Below are 18,606 nucleotides of genomic sequence, written 5' to 3'. Positions count from 1 at the left end.
ATTTCTATGTACAATAAAGTATATACATACATACATACATACAACATAACTTCAGATTGGTTATTTTTTACCTAACCGAAAATTCCAATAATAAATTAGGTACATATACTTTTCAATGGTTAAATTTTTTAAGCACACGCACGGCGGGAAGTATTTAATTAGCCTATACATATAAGTATCCAAAATGTCTGTAAGTAATATTTTTTAATCCGTTACCTTTGTTCTTTCTTAAATATCACCGGTAGGTTTCATTTATTTATCTAATACATACCTGAACTAGGTACCCTTAATCTTATTATCGAGTTCCTGATTATTGCGGATTAGTCGTAACATTTAGAATACTTGTCTACATGAAGTGATATTGATAGTGCAAATTTGGTTCAACATGATAAAATGTATATCGATTAATCGTAGGTGGCGGGAGGTGTGTACCTTGCACCTTACTATTGACGTCAAACCGTAGATAATATTTTTATGCCGGCGGTGGGTGTGTTGGTTTAAATGCTATTATGACGCGGACGAATTGACAGTACACTCGATAATTAAGTTTGCCTTTAACTTGCTTGGTGCGTCGGGTGGTTTTGTAACTTAGTTGGATTACACTTCCAAGGTTTCGTGTTGTACTGCTGCGATGTTGTGAGATGTGGCATACCCCACCAGGCGGTACGATCGATCGCACGCTTCCACGTGACTTCAACTTATAACTCGTCAACCGTCCGCGAAAACGGATACTATTTTCCCTTTTTTTACACCAAAAGGAGATACAGAAATGTATTCTATTGCTGAGGCTACTCTAGCTTTCATTGTTCTTTATCTATTTTCGTTCCTATTCGAAGTTGTAACGGGATTAGTGGTATAGCAATGAAACGGTTAAAAATTAAATAGCTGTAAAATGTGATACTTATTTAAATCTATTTTTAAACTTTAATTAATATTTAAGCTATGTTCTAAGTCGAATTATCAATGCAATATTGGTTAAATATAAGTGTTAATTATTTATTAAATTCATTCATTCGTCTCGTCGTGCACTGCTGAATCATGTAAGTAGAAAATTATAAATTCTACCAATCTAACTAACGTTAAAACTACTGTGTTGTGCTTATATAGTTTAACAAACAAATGATTGAATAATTAAGAAAAGGGAGAGTTTTAATTAATGAACTTGTCAGAATACCGCATTTTTATCAGTTTCCCGGGTTTTGCGACTTAATGATATCAGCGCCATCTATTGAGGAGAAGCAAACCTTACGGTAGATTGTTCGAGTAGACCTTTGTTCTAAGTTGACGTGCACATGTGTTTGTTACGTAACTTAATTGAAACTTAGAACATATAAATTGTTAAATTTTGATAATTTTTGTTATATTTATGGTTTAAATGTGATTTGTTTATTTTAATTGAATGGAGCATACTCTTTGTGTGCCAGTGCTCTCGTTCATTTACTTTTGTAAAAAAAATCTAGCTGTCAAGTGCTGTCAATCATTAGAATTACATTATGGCAAAATATAGATTAGATTATTTTGTAATGAATTGGAAAAAATATTAGAATTTGTGTTATTAATAATAGCAAGGTTATTAAAATGGGCTTGCGAAATATTCCTCGACGCTTGTACCATCACTATAAAAATCCTTTCACGTGTAAATGTAGTTACTCAACTGTCTCTGTCGATAAATGGCAAAGCGTGGTCGGTCTGGAGGTTCACGCACAGTTAAATACCGAAACTAAACTGTTTTCCGGCGCTCAGAATACTTTTGGTGGTGTGGTGAACAATTGTGTAGCTTTATTAGATGCTGCCATACCTGGAACGTTACCCGTTTTGAACAGAAAGTGTGTAGAATTGGCAATAAAAACGGCATTAGCTCTCTCGTGCAAAGTCAACGAACTGTCAACATTTGATAGAAAACATTACTTTTATGCTGATTTGCCGGCTGGTTACCAAATAACGCAACAGAGAGCCCCATTAGCTAGTGATGGAGTCATTAATTTTCAGGTAGTTTCTGATCATATCCCTTAAATAATTTACATTTTGAAAGTTTGTTTCTAATTTGTGGTTTGGTTGTCAACAGGTTTATACTCCCGGCATCCACAAGAAACCTTACAAGAAGAGTTCAAAGATCAAGCAAATCCAGCTGGAACAAGACAGCGGCAAGTCTCTTCATGATGCAGAGCTCAAGCGCAGCCTTGTGGACCTCAACCGGGCTGGAGCTCCGCTGATTGAACTGGTGTTCGAACCTGACTTGGAGGTAAATGACTATACAGTGTTTTACTTGTGTTAAAAAGGAATATGAATACCTAGATAATCAGGGATGTCTTATGATCGCTGAATTAGATCTATAAGAACTTAAACTAAATCATCCTGAAACTACAGTGTATTCATCTTATCTTTTAACTTAATTATAGGTTTCAGTAAAAGCTTAGAGTTTGAACGATCAACTATGTACACACACATATTATCGACGACCGGTTTGGCCTAGTGGGTAGTGACCCTGCCTACGAAGCTGATGGTCCCGGGTTCAAATCCTGGTAAGGGCATTTATTCGTGTGATGAGCATGGATATTTGTTCCTGAGTCATGGGTGTTTTCTATGTATTTAAGTATTTATAAATATTTATATATTATATATATCGTTGTCTAAGTACCCTCAACACAAGCCTTATTGAGCTTACTGTGGGACTTAGTCAATTTGTGTAATAATGTCGTATAATATATTATTATTTGTGAAGGCCGGCTGAATGCAAAAAAGTTGGGCAGCCTCTGTTTTAGTGAATTTCAGTGAACTGAATGTCAGTTTATGATTTCTAGGATGGAGAAGAGGCAGCAGCGCTGGTTAAGGAGCTGTTGCTGATTGTGCAGCGGCTCAGCGCGTGCTCAGGCCGCCTGCAAGAGGGTGCGCTGCGTGTCGATGCCAATGTGTCGCTGCGGCTCCCCGGCGACCCACTGTCCACACGCACCGAGGTGAGCCAAGTGTAGACTGTTGCTGGTAGTGCAGCAGCTGGGTGCATTGAGATTCACTAGTAGAATCTTTGTCATGGATAATTAACTCACAGTCAATTTTCTTTGAATGTATTAGATTTACAACCACAACAAACGTCTATTGCGTTTATGTTAATAACCCCACAACATGCACTTGCGATTTCGCAAGGGTCCTCACTTTTCGCTTTAAAATTAGGAGACGCTATGTCAAATTTTCTTTAAGACGAGTATATATATTTTTGGGTGAAAGCCAGCTTCACTCAGCAGATGGGATCTGCAGTCAGCCCCAAAACAAAGTAAAAGAAATAACAATAATCTGACTGTAGAACAAAGCGAACAAACAAATATTTTTTTTTCCTTAATTTGTAACTAATGTGATATTCAATATTAATTTCAGATAAAAAACATCGGGTCGGTCCGCGGCGTGGCGGCGGCGATCAAGCACGAGATCGCGCGGCAACGCGACGTGCTGTCGCGCGGCGGCCGCGTCGCCAACGAGACGCGCGCGTGGGACGCCGCGCGGCGCCTCACCGTCGCCATGCGGGACAAAGAGCAAGTGCAAGATTATAGGTAGGCGTCATACTTTGAATGTTGCTAGTCATATTCCACACAATTTTTAAAATATTGCTAGTAGTTCTACAAGTCACCTGGCGAGAAGGAACGATTCGAGAGACCAGCGCCAGCGTATATGCGTACTTGACAACCTTAGTAAGCTGAAATATACCATTTTGTGATATTCATTAGGCATGATTTGTGACTTTCATTTGCCAGAAATTGGTTTAGTTGGACAATGTTACTATGATACCACCTGTACGAAATACATTAACACTAGCGTTGTATAAAACGTTTCGTTCCGATTTACAGAACTCGATAAATTTAAAATGGCTGAATAATGCATTTACTGTCAGCATATGCGTTTTCGTTTTTATCACCCAGTGCCTTGAACGCGTCTGTGAGTTCATATATTTAGCGACTTTCGCCCCGTGCCTCCAATGCATATGTTAGTTTTGTATGTAAATTTTGAATATTCTACTTATGTCTGGTATTTCACTCATATGTGCGTCAGCGTCACCTTTTAGCCTTTCTTTTTCAAGCTTATCAGCATTTAATTTACAAAAGACAATTTATTTTGTTATATCAGTTGTAGTTAAAGGAAAACATTTTCCTTTTTCCAGGTATATGCCAGAACCGAATCTCCCGCCGCTCCGCGTCAACCTTAAAACAAAAGACGCCACACAAGACGTATTAAGCGTGCCCCTCATACAAGACAGCATACCCGAACTCCCAGAGGACTCACGAAGAAAACTCATCCAGGACTACCAACTGCGGCCCGATACGGCCATCCAGCTAGTCAATGAACCTATCCTACTCGAATATTTCCAGAGCTTGACTTCGGAAAACGCTAAAAATTCAACTAAAATCGCGAACTTACTGATCAATGATTTACTCACCGTGCTGAACAAGAAAAATGTAGATGTCGAAGAATGCAATATCACTATAAAACAGCTGAAAGAAATTGTTGACATGTTGCTAACAAAGCAAATCAGTCTGGAAGTTTGTAAGAAGGTTCTAGAAGAACTCGTCGATTCTGACGTTGCGAAATCTCCTGTAAACATTGTAAAAGAGAAAGGCTGGTCTTTGGTGACAGATGAAGAAGAAATCACTAAGAAGTGCATGGAAGTGATTGAGGATAATCCAAAATTGGTGAAGCAATACAAGGAGGGGAAAGTCAAAGTATTCTCTGCCTTGTTAGGAGTATTAGTTAAGAGCACTAGTAATAAGTTAGATATGTCTCTAGCATCCAAAAAGATGGAGGAGTTGTTGAAAAAGAATTAAAATGTTGAATATTATTGGTGCTTGATGTTTTTTTTCCGTCTTGACGCCAATGACGGATATTTCCGCACTGTAGGTTCAATGCCTAAGATGGATTAATCCGTCACAGATCACGGAGCAACATAGACCTACATGCACATGCATAAAGTTCAATTTAAATTTTGACACTTCGGTGACGTGACGTCCAAGTAACAGCTTTTGTGTTTGATCAGTGGGGAGACACTAGAGCGGAATGCTTGTAACCGGTTTTTTCTTCATACAAAAAATACCGGTTTACGTTCTTTTTCGTTCTTTGGTTTATTATTTCATTTTTAATGAGACTAATAATGCGTAGTTACCTAAATACATGATCCAGCGCTACGTAAAGAGTATAAAATAATAAAAAATATTGGGCTATTTCGGTATTTAACCTTTTGAACGCCGCTTAGGATGTCATCGGACGTGCCCGTGTCGCCGCCTATACTAAGTAATAACAAACTGTGTAGTGCTTGCCACATAACTTACGATAAAATATTTTATTGTTTATAGTTTACAGTGATTAACTTCATTTTTTACCACCTTATCATTAAAAAAAAAATTATAATAATTAAATCACGTTTACCAATGTCTTTTTTATGGTTTCGTCCCTTTATTAATGGATTGAATCTGTGAATTTTACCAGCTATGCAAATTTATTGATGGACTTTGCTACATCACTATTATTTTTTATTTCGTATCTGTGACGTCATGAGCGGTCTACTATTTCAGACATTGGCGAAGGCTTCATTGTATTTTCGTTGATAAGTTGACACTAGTAGGGAGAGGATTGATCACATTAGAAACGTATCGAATCTGAAAATTTCAACGTTGTTTGGCATAATAAATCATAAAATTTTACACAGTAACACAATTCTTTTGATAAATAAATATTGTAAACTCAATATTATTATAGTATTCAAAGTTTTAAAACTACTAAACAGTACCTTCTTATATATTTTGTTGACCTAACATAACTTTGAAATATCGAGTAATCTACACCACTAAAATTTTCTAAGTTATATCTTTGACGTCACATGCGGTCTCATTTTTAAGACGACGGCGTAGTCTGTATTGATTATTATTGCGGAATATAATAACTTAGTAGGGATTACCGATGAACCACGATAACAGAGTCTCGCCTTATTTATCGATTCAAATATCTATCATCGATGAAAAAAACCGACTTCACGAAACCCTGGAAGGTAGGCACTAGTACAATTCAAATATATTTATTTCTAAGTTCAACTTTGAAAACGTCCAAGGACTCAATATGTCCAAGTGTCAAAATGTCCAAGGGTCAAAACATCCATGGAATCAAAATGTCCAAAGAGTAAATGGTAAAGTGGAACTGCTTGGATCGGGATCACAATGACAAGGATTAGGTACTCGATCATTTACTGCGAGGCCATCATGGCATGTAGTGTTGCTAGAGTCAAGTTTCTGGACGCTGAACGTGCACCTAGACCTGCAGAAGGAGTCTCTGCATGGCAATTGCGTATGAAGCGAATGTATCAACACTTGGTGTGGCTACTTAAACAGAATCTGTCCTGAACCGAATAAAGGGGTTGGGTATTGGCAGTTGCTCTTTCTGCGGCCTCGACAACCGCGGCAACCTGAGCCCTACCTCTGTGCCGGCGGCACCCTAGGTTAGGTTTTTATAATGTTTTTATTGTTTTCGGCAATTAGGTACATGTAATCCGAGACATTTCCCAATTAAGCGGCTAACTATACACAAAAATTGAGAAATAAAAAACATGGTAACATTCTTAAATTTATTTAAAAGAACATATCGAAGTGATAAAATAGGTTAGCTAAGTAAGGTCAGTCGCATGCATAAATCTTACGTCGTAAATCTAAACATCGAATGAGAAAGTCGACGTAGATATTTCAATACCAATCATCGTCACATCACTGGTGTCTTTTAAATAAGACTTTGGCTACGAGACTTGGGGTAAAATCATACATAATCTAATGGTATTATTAAAGTTTATTTTCAACTAGAAAATATAATAAAATCAACAGATCAGTCTCACTGTTACTTTATTAACAATTACTGCGACTTACTTATGCAAAGAACCAAAGTAAACTTTATTAAAGTAAAGAATGTCTTGAGAAAAACATGAAAAAAATTGTCTTATTTATCAGACTGCGGCGACACGAGCTGGGTATTGATTGTCTGATATATCAGACTACGGCGGTCAAAAGGTTAAAAATAAACCGGTTCCGAGCCCTGCTAGAGCGATCGGGTATTCTCGGCTCCGTTCGGCTCAGCATTGCTCCGAAAATTATTAGGGTTGGCACAACTTGACGTCCCTTTGCGTGCACAACCACAGATAAGATAATGACTTGAAGTTTGACAACCCTAAATAGCCGAAAGGGATAGTGAGTGCCATACATTAGAAAGGGACAGCATGATTTGTCCCTGAATCGCTGTCAAACTTTGGTTTTGTAGGAAGTATGGAAGGTCGACGCAAGGAACAGAAACTCCTTAGGCAGAATTGTTGCAAAAGTGTCCAGCTGTCAGTTATAAATAATAGTTTGGAACTATTATTTATAACTGACTACTCTCTCCAGAGTAGCGCTAGAGTAGCTAAGAACCTAGGCGTTATAGACGGAGTGAAGTGCGCTGTCTATGATTAGATTCTATTCTCAAGTATTCTAGGTATTGTAGCGCCATCTAGTTATGGTTTTTGTCGGACACTTTTTGGTATATGGCGATTCTGTTCCTTGCCTCTACCTTCCATAGTAGGAAGTGTCATTTGTGTACGGTAGTAGGTACTATTTTTCATTTACTCTGGTTGGTCAACCAGAGAGTAAAGTAAGTATAATATATGGTTTGACAGTTTGACACGGCGTCGAAAATACGGAAGGTGGAGATAAGGAACTAAATCTCCATGTACCAAAAAGTGTCATCAAAAACTTTAAATAGGTGGCGCTACAATACCTAGAGTACTTGAACAAAAAAAACAAATCATAGACAGCGCAAATCACTCCGTCAATAACGCCTAGGTTCTTAGCTACTCTAGCGCTACTCTGGAGAGATTTGGAACTATTATTTATAGCTGACAGCTGGACACTTTTGCAACAGTTCTACCATAAGAGATGCCACTCCTCTTAATTCCACACTCCATAGTCGAAAAGTTGATCAACTTCAAAATTACGGAAGGTAGAGGCAAGGAATACAATCTCCATAGGCAGAACTATTGTAAAAGTTTCCAGCTGTCAGCTATAAATAATAGTTCTAAATCTCTCCAGAGTAGCGCTAGAGTAGCTAAGATCTTAGGCGTTATTGACGAAGTGAAGTGCGCTGTCTATGATAAGATTTTTTCTCAAGTATTCTAGGTATTGTAGCGCCACCTATTTATGGTTTTTTGTCGGACACTTTTTGGTATATGGAGATTCTGTTCCTTAAATCTACCTTCCATATTCAAAATTCCACTTCATAAAATGTCGCTGCGTCACTACTACTTTACTTTAGACCAGTGGTGGGCAAACTTTTTTCATGCGGGGCCAGAAACTTTATTAAATTTCAGAGGAGGGCCAAAATTGCAGCTATAATATATTTTTATTACTTCACGGGCCATATACAAATTATTTCGAACGACCTTCGTCGGGCCGGATAAAACCCTTTCGCGGGCCGGAGCTGGTCCGCGGGCCGTACTTTGCCCACCACTGCTTTAGACTAACCATAAAATGCGAAATGAGGGGTAAAGGAACAGTGTCCTAAAATTCATACAAAAATTGAATTAGAAAGAATACAGATTAATTCACACCATTACCACACCACATCATTATCCCTTGGAGTGGTAGGCCGTCGGCTCCCGACCGATTACGTTTATTGAAATAAAATCAAAATTCCAACAACTCAAAAACGACGTAAGCCACTTGAAGAGTTATGGACGTATGGGAATAACACTATTGGACAAATTCCCTTTCATCGAAAATTTTCATGACCATTTACTATTAAGAGGGAAAATTGCTTTTCAGATCTAACGAAATAGCGGTTTTTTTAATACTACGTTGGTGGCAAACAAGCATACGGCCCACCTGATGGTAAGAAGTCTCCATAGCCTACGGACGAATGCAACTCCATAGGAGTTACATGCGCGTTGCCGACCCCAACACTCCGCAACCTCGTTGAGGTTGAGCTCTAATAGGTAATTTTTCTATGAAATTGCATTTCGGGAGAAAACGGTTTCCACTTACTAAATCTTAACAAATCACTTTGATTTTAATGTCGATCGTACTCAGCATGATATATTTTAGGTTTCGCGTTTTTTAATATTTTTGTATTTATTTTTGCTATGCCAATTAAAAAAAAAAGGAATACCTATAAACCTAATTTTTCATTGTGTCAATAACATACTAAAAAATCATGGAGAATGGAAAATACTTAGAAGTGGAAAAACGTTTTCTCTTCTTACTTCTCTCTTAATGTTGCTTGCTATTAGACAACCACTGGGCGCTTGTACACTTTACCGTGGACGTCCACGGCAACGGCACGATTTGTGTGAGATTATAAATATTATAATCGTTTGATCCTAGCCTAGTTGGCAGTGGCCCGCCTACGAAGCAGGAGGCCCCAGGTTCGAATCCTGGTCCTGGTGGCATTTATTTGTGTGTTTATCATTATCACAAGTGCCTGAGTTATGGATGTTTTATAAGTATTTATAAATAACTAAGTTTAGTATTTATAAATAAATATATATAATAATACAAATTTATATCTTCAAATGAAGCGACTCATAATGACATAATATATCGATATTAACACTTCTAGAAGTTCGTTTGATCATCAAATATAGTCTTCTAGTACTGACACTACTGACAAAGCTTACTGAGCATGCTGTGAGATTTGATGGATCTGTAGCCGACGTGTCCGTCCACTACAACATTGTTTAGCATGTAGATATAGAATAACTTATTAATAATTAGAAATAGAAATAGTTTAATAACTAGGAAATAAAATACGTAGATTCATTTTCCTCAAAAGGACCAAGGATACGGTTATACGCGTCATTCCCTCGCACGCACTCGTTCGATAAACGTCAACCTCCTGAGTATCGTTACGCTAGTAGAGCAAAATAGTGTTGCCTCTAGTCTAGTTAAGCTTTCACGAATAAAATAATCTTCGACGATCAAGATCTATCTTTAAGGAGTATTTCCCTCGATACCAAAACACGCATTACCTAAAGATCTGTATAAAATTGTCCTATCATATATTTATTTACAGTACATATGGTGCTACTTTACCGCACTAGTGCGAAAATGAGCATATTACGTTACTGTGTCCAACATTTAAAGGGCCATATGTACTGTAAAACGTAGTACGATACATGTGCGAATAGGTAATTCGCAACTCGTGTGACATTCCACAAAACTCAACCAGGGGGTTTACCCCGACCGTAAAGCCGGCCGTTGTCGTGGGTTAAGTGCTGTAAATTAATTAAAAGGCCAATTTACCCGTTCTTTAACTTTTTTAATTAAATTATTCACAGCTAAAGTAGTCAAATTAAAGTTCGTTCCAAATTTTGTGCGATTATAACTAATAGGGAGGATTACTGCAATTTTCTGCCACCAGAGTGCAGTTCTAGCGCACATCCTAAACCATAGAGTAACTTGTACATACAGTTTTTTGAGAAGTTTTCACGGATAATTTGTTGCGTATAGAACATGACATTGATGCATCAAGGCGCTTTGTTTACAGGGACCTACCTCGAAACGCAAAAAATAAATTTTGTTATTTTTCTTCTTTATCGTTCAAATTCGAAAATTTCGACTGTCTTTCGTATTTCGCAGTAGACCTGCTGAATGTGCTAGTGGCTCCCCCTACGTAGAGTTTTGCGTAATATTCCTTATTCTGTTTGCGATACTCATTTTAATTTTTTTATCTATGACTCACGTGCTAGAAGAGATCGAACGCCTGTGGTATTTTATGAGCAATATCGGCAAAACTATGATCTACCATACCACCACATTTTTATTAGTCCTTAGTAGATGTAGGAAATAAACTGTTCCTTAAGTTTTTTTTTCAAAATCGGTTTATTGCAATGAAACCTTCATCGGTATAAATGTATATACCGATACAGTCGATGTAGTCTTATCATTTATTTGTAGCCTATTTTGGTAACCCACTACTGGGAAAAAGCCTCTCCCCTGGTTCTCCACTCCTAATTTAGTGCCTCTTCCGGCCAGTTGTTGAGGAAGGTGTCTAGGTCGTCCCGCCATCTCCGTACCATAACGTATAACGTACGTTCGGATTGGCCTCCTTATTAACAATGTTACGTAAGGGCTTCAGGGGGGATGGGGCCCTCTGATCACGTGGTCCTACTGCCTTTGTTTGGGGGAGAGGGGTGGTTTTGGCAAATATCACGTAAGTTCTTTATAAAATTATGCAATATTTTTAATACAGTAAATTGTGTTTTGTTTAATAAATCAAACTTTAAAAGTACTCAAAATTTAAAAGATCTCACGTGAGATTTTTGTTGGGGGTGGTAAAAATATCCTCAAAAACCCCTCACGTAATTAATGGACAGGCTGCAATGTGAAGGCCGGCGACACTTACGAGGGCTGATCCGAAAGTTGTTAGTTGCTTCGGCTCTACTCATGCGATAAAAAATTTATTTATACTATTGTGAGGGATTTTTCAGTACTTATTAAAGTGGTGTAAATACATTTATAGAAAACGCTTATTTTTGTTTTTATTTTATTTCTACTTCGAGGCGTCGAAGCCTAACCATCAGTCATGAAAATCAGTAATTGAGACTCCATATGCGCTGTCATTTTGTAGACAGTTTTTGTAAAAAAAAAAAACAAAAGTTTTTTAGGTGCTACTAATGACGAATCTCGGCCGTTCTTTTACGTATAAATTGTTTTGATTGAGTAAATATTATTATGATTTAATACGTGTCAACGATGAGTCCTTTCATTAAAAGTAAAAATTTCTGATATTTAAAAAAATATATATATGCACATAAGATTAATTATTTATTTATACATTGAAAATATCAGAAGGAAGATAATAATCAGTCCTGGGTAAATTTAAGTTCAATTTTCAAAGATTTCAATACGAAATTCATTTAATTGTGCCAAAAATTGCCGTTTTTTCTAAGCAATTCGTAACTCCATACAAAACAGCTTTCAGTTGAAAATAATAATAAAAAAACTATTTGCATTAAATAAAAATAAAAATGCTGGTCATAAGTAGCATTGAAATATCCCTCACAATAGTATAAATATTTTTTTTTTTGCATAAGTACAGCCTAAGCAACTAACAACTTTCGGATCAGCCCTCGTATCTCGCAGCCACACTAGGTACCTTATCTAAAACTATTGCAACTTCTCAGAGGTTTTATTATATTATATAGCAGGCAAATATTGATAATGTTGACTGCGTAAGAAAAGGGACGAGATTGTAAACGGTAGCCATTGGAACGTCAACATTAGTGTTTGCCACTTGGTATGCTGCGGGACGAAGGCTGTTTGTGGACGATCGACGCACGCGCGCCCCGAATATCCTAAGCACAGGGGTCGTCAACTATAATAACGACATCGACTTGATATTAATTTATAATTTCATTTATAATCCCATTAGGAATAAGCTCGTTTATGAACATATTTACATATTATTCATTGTTTTGTCTTTTATGTGTAAATATGTGCAATAATTAATTAAATTAATGAAAGTATTTATTTCTAGTTGGATTTAAAAAAAATCTTTAACAGACAGATATGATGACACTAGTTTTTTTGCCGATTTTCAATATTTTTTTCGTCAATTTATAAGAGTTATTGGCACGTGAACTCAATCTATTTTTTACAGTTTTTTGTGAATCATTTAAAAAATAAAAGTGTTTTAGGATTTTAAACCTTTACCTAAAAATCTCTCTAGAACCCTAAATAGGTAGGCATGTATGGTAGTAAAGCTATTATTAATATAATAGCAGTTCGTATTAAGCAATTACACATTACCTACATATTAATTAACGCAACAACTTTGTTAAACTTAACCCATAATCAAGAACATAATGATTCCCATTGTCTAACCAAACTGTTGTTAACTCCTGACAACTCTCATTCTGTTATTGTAAACAAACAAGTAACAGGACAATTAACATCACGTGCACTTGCATCACCGGCTACTTACTCGGCACTGGACCATCACTCGCCATCAGAACAACGCCAGCTTCCAGCAATGTTGTCCGAAATTGTCCTGTCCTGTCTTTTGGCTCTTCGGCTAACATCGGCAGAACCGACGGCCGGTGGAATCGACAGAACCATGAGCGAAGGGGTGACGAGTATGGGTTACAATGTGATGTACGGTGATGAAGATTTTACTATACTAAATTCGGTTGTGGACGAGGTTGAAAAAAAGGCGTCGAAAGCTAAAATTAGATTGAATGAGCTGATTAAGCCGCTGCCCGTGAGGGATGTGAAATGTTTGATGTCAGCTGATCATTATTGCTCTAAGGATATGAAAGAGACGAAAAGTAAGTGTTTTCCTTGTTTTAAATTCTGTCCGCCGTTTCGGTTGCCGGCTTGCTTAAATGCCAATAGGACAGCCGTGCTTAGGTAATCAACGATGTTTCAAATGAATTATGTTTTCAATTGTTGCTAAGTAGTAGTGTAAGCTGCTTGTTACTTTCATTTTCCTAACTGCAACGACACAATTTATGAATGAAACGTCTTGCAAAAATGAAAATGGCCTTGCATTTTTGCAAGACGTTTTGCATAGTACACAGTATCGTCACTTGCACATAAGGCTTGAGAAGACAATATGCATATATTATGTTAATGAATCTTTTTAAACTCCATCGTAGCTTCCATCGAAATGGATGAACTGATTTGAGTGTGTTTATCAATCGCCTTGTTTGTTGAGAGAATTCTTAACTACCTATTATAAATAGTCAACAATAAATATTTGTTAAATCTCTCTCTCTTCCTTTCTTACACATGTTCTGTTCCTGTTCTCTTGCTATTCTGTTCTATTTTAGTTTTAAGTTTTAGTTTTTAAGTTTGGGTGCCCTGAAAACCAGTGCCGCGTCTAAAAGACACGGCTTATGCTGAGCGGCATCCTATTTGGTGTACGTGCAATTATTTACTTTGTTGTTTTTGTTCGATTTTATGCCAAATAAATATTTTCTAATCTATTCAATTCTATTCTTTATTATTGGTCGTAATATATAAATAAGGATATTTTAAATTGTCTTTTTTTTTTTTAAGGTATCATAATTCAAGCTATCAAAGACGACTGTAAGGATTGTTCGACGGCGCAAAAAGAGAACGCCGGGCGGGTCATAGCGGCCATGATGGCGTACGACCCCTCCTCCTGGAAGCTGTTCCTCACCAGGTACGACGGCATCAAGAAGATTCAGAGGATCTTGGGATAAGAGCAAACATCACGTAGCACGTGTTAGAGCAGCTAATTATAACGACTTGTCACCAGTCACCACGCATTATCGTCCCATACTAATTTATTCCGAAACATTATTAATTTGAATTCAGTTACAAAAATACCAAAAATTTAATAAGGGGATTATGCATATTAAAACACTACCGATAAAGAATTAGCCACACCGCTGCTCAAAAGAAGTTGACTACATAAATCTGACATGAATCCCACGATTTAATTTTAATTTTTTTCTCATTCTAATGTTTCTAAATTAGAAAATAAGTAAAGCTCAAGACCTTACCGAATAGGAAAACGAGTAGGTAGCTGTATTTTTCTGTTTTAATTTTTCTTGAATAGTCTTGAAATTTTCTATTTAAATACATAGGTCACTAGATAAGTTTTGCAATATAAAAATATGAAACAATGTGGTGGCCTATCACATATATTTTTTATAACTATATTTCCATAGACAATGTTTGGCCGGAAAACATTTACTTTAAATTTACTTATTAAAAAATTTGATTTAAACTTTGAAAACGTCGGCGTGAGCTAGCTAAGGACGTTTTACACATATTTTATTCAACATTTTAATTTTATACAAAGTTTAGATTTTTTTAATAAGTAAGTTTAAAAATAAAGTAAATGTTTTCCGAGCAATCATTGTCTATGGAAATATAGTTTTAAAAATTATATGTGTTACGCCACATCTTTGTTTCATACTTGTCTATTGCAAAACTTATCTAGTGACCTATGTATGTACTTTTTTTCTTAAAAGAAAGTATGATTTATTGACCGTAGCGTTGACGAAAGTCTCCATTTTGACTCGGGCATTTTGCTTTCGTATGTCCAGATGTTCTTCTCTACAGGGCGCAATACTTAGCCGACTCTCGTGAAATAGGGTTGTTTCCATCTACAAATCTTAGGGCAGAATTGTATCCCAATAAATTCTTTTGGATTATAAGAACATGTTAAACTACTTTTAGGGGACCTGTAATGACCATATTTTTGTAAATATTGAATTTAAAATATCTTTTGGCACACGTCACGTGACCAAACTCGAAACGCCTTTGAAGATTCTGATGACGTCACAACTCTCTGATTGACACTGTTGACAGTTAGGCGATAAACAACAAATGACAAATGTCGGTTGACAGCTCGTATCTTCTACGTGTGTATGTAGTTATGTGTCAAACCGTAAACTGTGACGTCACACAATTTTCAAAGAGCGTTTTGGGCGCGAAAGCATCCGTCAAAATATATTTTGTTAATTTAACATATTTAAAGCCGTTTTTAGTATAAAAGTTGAATTTTAGGGCAACTTTTAGTTAATATAGAACGTAATACAAGCGTTTCAAAAAATTGGAAACAACCCTATTCTATGACCAGTACCCCTAGTGTAAATTTATTCGATGGCATGACGTGACGTACGCGTTTGCGTTTCGTGTCATTTTGTATGGGATTTTAAGTTTCCAAAATGTTCCGCTTGGTGCGCTGTTTTGAAATCCCATAAAAAATGAGACTTAACGCAAACGCGTACGTCAAGTAACGCTAACGAATAAATTTACACTAGGGGCTTGGATTCTATGATTGAATAGATTTTTTGTCGATTCAGTTTTTGGAAATTTTACATTAACGGAAGCTCAATGCCAGGTCTACAGCTCCCAGAGCCACTAGTTTATCTAATTAGATTATTTAATGCCTCAATTTGTAACGACTCGTGCTATTCTATATATCTTAATAAACGTTGTAGGATTGCCCTTCTGGTAAAGGAGCAATATATAAACAAACGGACAACCTCCGTACCAGACACGGACCGATACAGGACCGTAGGCGAGCCTGAAGAAGTGATAAGTGTGCGTGCCAACCGATTCATTCTACCCGGTGCCAAGGTGAGAGTGAAGAGGTACCTTATGGAAAAGGTTATGGAATAGCGGTTTAGTTTCTAGGATTATAATTGTGCCATTTTAAAGTAATATTTATCTTTAATGTTTGAAAGCAGAGGGGCAGAAGCGCTGCACAATAAATTGAGGGGCCCATCCCAATAAAATTATAGGTATAGGTACTTAAACCACCTTTTTATTTGATATATTAGGGCTCATTTACACGGTGCGAGAACTCGCATGCGATTCATTACATTGCGGTATTTGATCGGTTGGCCGAATTGGATGTAACCTCAATAGTCCGCAATGTAACTAAAATCGCATGCGAGTTTGCGTGCCGTCTAAATCAGCCCTTATTGACGAAATTGTCGGTCTGAATGGTATCAAACTCTACTGCCACTCATATAAAAACGTATCCCTGAAATTAATTTGATGAATCCTTTGCTTGTATTAAAAGTGAGACGTAAGAACCCTTAAATGATGCATGATTGAATTGTATTAGGCTGATTGTAATTTATAATTGTTAATATAAATCATTGTACAATAATTACATTTACGGGCCTATTCGAATCGTGAGAAGGAAAGGTTGATACCTAACCTACTTGCTAACCATAAACCTATGCTAAAAGTGACGATGAGTCAAATAGGCCCCATTAATATTAATGTTGTATTACAAATGGGATAACATACATTTTGTTTTATTCATTTTTTTCATACCCACGCGAAATCCTTTTGACTCAAAAATTCTACAAGACCAGTCAGCCAAGTCAGCCAGAAATGAGACTCCTTGAACAATGCGATTTAAGGTATAAGGTACAGTATAAAGTGCACCAACTTAAATACGCCCGCCGCCATACTAGCTGTACTTATAGACATGTGGATAGTACAGTTAGCATCAAAAGTAGCGGATCAAACAAGGTTTCAAAAGTATCTACCATTCTGTTACAACTTAACAAAATGTGGTGGTAGTAGTAGTAGTAGTAGTAGTATGTAGAACAATTAAGACGGTAAAAGATATACTTTTGAATGTAAATTTTAGAGATTTATCTATATTTGGAAAAATTATCCGGAATATTAGATACTTTTGGCGCGTTGTTTCATCCGCTACTATTGATGCTGACTGTACCTACTTAGGTTAGGGCACCGATGATGTATAAATTCAAGTAAGTACATTATTCCTTTGTGAATTATATGCCGCTGACTTAGCAGACGTAAAATACAATAAACTACCCGACTCATTATAAGAAACCCTTTTATTAGCGACTTTCTAATCGGTATGTCCTGTTTTCATAGCCATTTCTTCATGATTTTGTTCTTCAGTTTTCTTACTTTTCATTGGATGTTTCGGTGTTTGTTTCCTCGGTAGTTTCTCCTTCTGCTGGTTTTTCATTTTCGTTTGTTTTCTCTTCCTTGTTAACTTTGGTGTCCAGGTATTTTTGCTTGTAGGATCCATCGGAGTTGTATCTGAAAAATAATTATTTAGGTACCTAATTCATAACTTGTTAACAATATTCAATACATGTACAACGTGTCTTAGATATCTTTTAAACCACGGTTAAAATTCCATTTCTTTCAATTTATTTATTGTAATATTACAAAACTAAAATGTAGGCAGATTTAAGATTCCATAGAAATAAAAATATAAATAGTTCGCGACTGATACAGAAACTCATACTTATTTCATTTTGTTTAATTTATTCCATGGCTTTTGGTTATATTTATGCTATGAATATAACCTTAGCTTGGACTAGCCCACGAGGAATGGTAGATTTCAACGGTGTCGACATATTTGCCTCAACCGACCGTTGAAACAACATCGTCTGCAAATATCTGCTTTATCAACAATTGCTTGAAATAAAACCACAGGCGTTTGATGTTCTCCAGTGTGACAAAAAAAAAAATGCATCTGAAATAACCTAGTTATAAAATGTATAAATTGTATATACAGATGTCAATCACAATGAAAAAATCAACGATGGTCAACCCTGGCCAACACAATTGGCTAGCGCAATAGGGTTGTTTCCAATTTTTTGAAACGCTTGTATTACGTTCTATATTAACTAAAAGTTGCCCTAAAATTCAACTTTTATACTAAAAACGGCTTTAAATATGTTAAATTAACAAAATATATTTTGACGGATGCTATCGCGCCCGAAACGCTCTTTGAAAATTGTGTGACGTCACAGTTTACGGTTTGACACATAACTACATACACACGTAGAAGATACGAGCTGTCAACAGACACTTGTCATTTGTTGTTTATCGCCTAACCTTCAAAGACGTTTCGAGTTTGGTCACGTGACGTGTGCCAAAAGATATTTTTAATTAAATATTTACAAAAATATGGTCATTACAGGTCCCCTAAAAGTAGTTTAACATGTTCTTATAATCCAAAATAATTTATTGGGATACAATTCTGCCCTAAGATTTGTAGATGGAAACAACCCTATTGGTAACGCGTTGAACCGGCAATCCTAAAATGTGGATTCGAGTCCCACGTTGGCCAGAGTTG

General features: G+C 36.5%; 3 protein-coding genes across 5 annotated transcripts in view; 2 read left to right on the top strand and 1 right to left on the bottom strand.

Moving 5' to 3' along the window:
• Positions 1-1,562: 1,562 nt before the first annotated feature.
• On the top strand, positions 1,563-4,822 carry LOC133527714 (glutamyl-tRNA(Gln) amidotransferase subunit B, mitochondrial). Its single transcript, XM_061864859.1, has 5 exons — positions 1,563-1,989; positions 2,066-2,242; positions 2,802-2,954; positions 3,370-3,542; positions 4,148-4,822. The coding sequence occupies exons 1-5, from the start codon at positions 1,579-1,581 to the stop codon at positions 4,806-4,808; spliced, it is 1,575 nt and encodes a 524-aa protein (XP_061720843.1). The 5' UTR covers positions 1,563-1,578; the 3' UTR covers positions 4,809-4,822.
• An 8,012-nt stretch (positions 4,823-12,834) lies between these two features.
• Positions 12,835-16,783, top strand: LOC133527765 (uncharacterized). The gene is made up of 3 exons (XM_061864927.1): positions 12,835-13,312; positions 14,046-14,172; positions 15,965-16,783. The coding sequence occupies exons 1-3, from the start codon at positions 13,018-13,020 to the stop codon at positions 16,143-16,145; spliced, it is 603 nt and encodes a 200-aa protein (XP_061720911.1). The 5' UTR covers positions 12,835-13,017; the 3' UTR covers positions 16,146-16,783.
• Positions 16,784-17,329: 546 nt separating this feature from the next.
• LOC133527766 (ejaculatory bulb-specific protein 3-like) overlaps positions 17,330-18,606 on the bottom strand; it is a 184,637-nt gene continuing 183,360 nt past the window's right edge. For all 3 annotated transcript variants that reach the window (XM_061864930.1, XM_061864929.1, XM_061864928.1), the window contains exon 4: positions 17,330-17,558. In XM_061864930.1, coding sequence (XP_061720914.1) covers positions 17,420-17,558 — 139 coding nt within the window. In that variant the 3' untranslated portion in view covers positions 17,330-17,419. The remainder of the gene's footprint in view (positions 17,559-18,606) is intronic.

The sequence above is a fragment of the Cydia pomonella genome, chromosome 18, assembly GCF_033807575.1.
Source record: "Cydia pomonella isolate Wapato2018A chromosome 18, ilCydPomo1, whole genome shotgun sequence".
Lineage (NCBI taxonomy): Eukaryota > Metazoa > Arthropoda > Insecta > Lepidoptera > Tortricidae > Cydia > Cydia pomonella.
The sequence above is the reverse complement of the archived record's forward strand: the minus strand, read 5'-3'. Positions and strand labels throughout refer to the sequence as shown.

What these genes read in the sequence shown, in the direction of transcription:
- LOC133527765 (XM_061864927.1), top strand. Translation starts at nt 13,018, where the DNA reads ATGTTGTCCGAAATTGTCCTGTCCTGTCTTTTGGCTCTTCGGCTAACA. An exon ending in GGATATGAAAGAGACGAAAA is followed by an intron (nt 13,313 to 14,045) that starts GTAAGTGTTTTC and finishes TTTTTTTTTAAG; the next exon opens with GTATCATAATTCAAGCTATC. An exon ending in TGGAAGCTGTTCCTCACCAG is followed by an intron (nt 14,173 to 15,964) that starts GTACGACGGCAT and finishes TAAACGTTGTAG; the next exon opens with GATTGCCCTTCTGGTAAAGG.
- LOC133527714 (XM_061864859.1), top strand. Translation starts at nt 1,579, where the DNA reads ATGGGCTTGCGAAATATTCCTCGACGCTTGTACCATCACTATAAAAAT. An exon ending in ATGGAGTCATTAATTTTCAG is followed by an intron (nt 1,990 to 2,065) that starts GTAGTTTCTGAT and finishes GGTTGTCAACAG; the next exon opens with GTTTATACTCCCGGCATCCA. An exon ending in CACTGTCCACACGCACCGAG is followed by an intron (nt 2,955 to 3,369) that starts GTGAGCCAAGTG and finishes TATTAATTTCAG; the next exon opens with ATAAAAAACATCGGGTCGGT.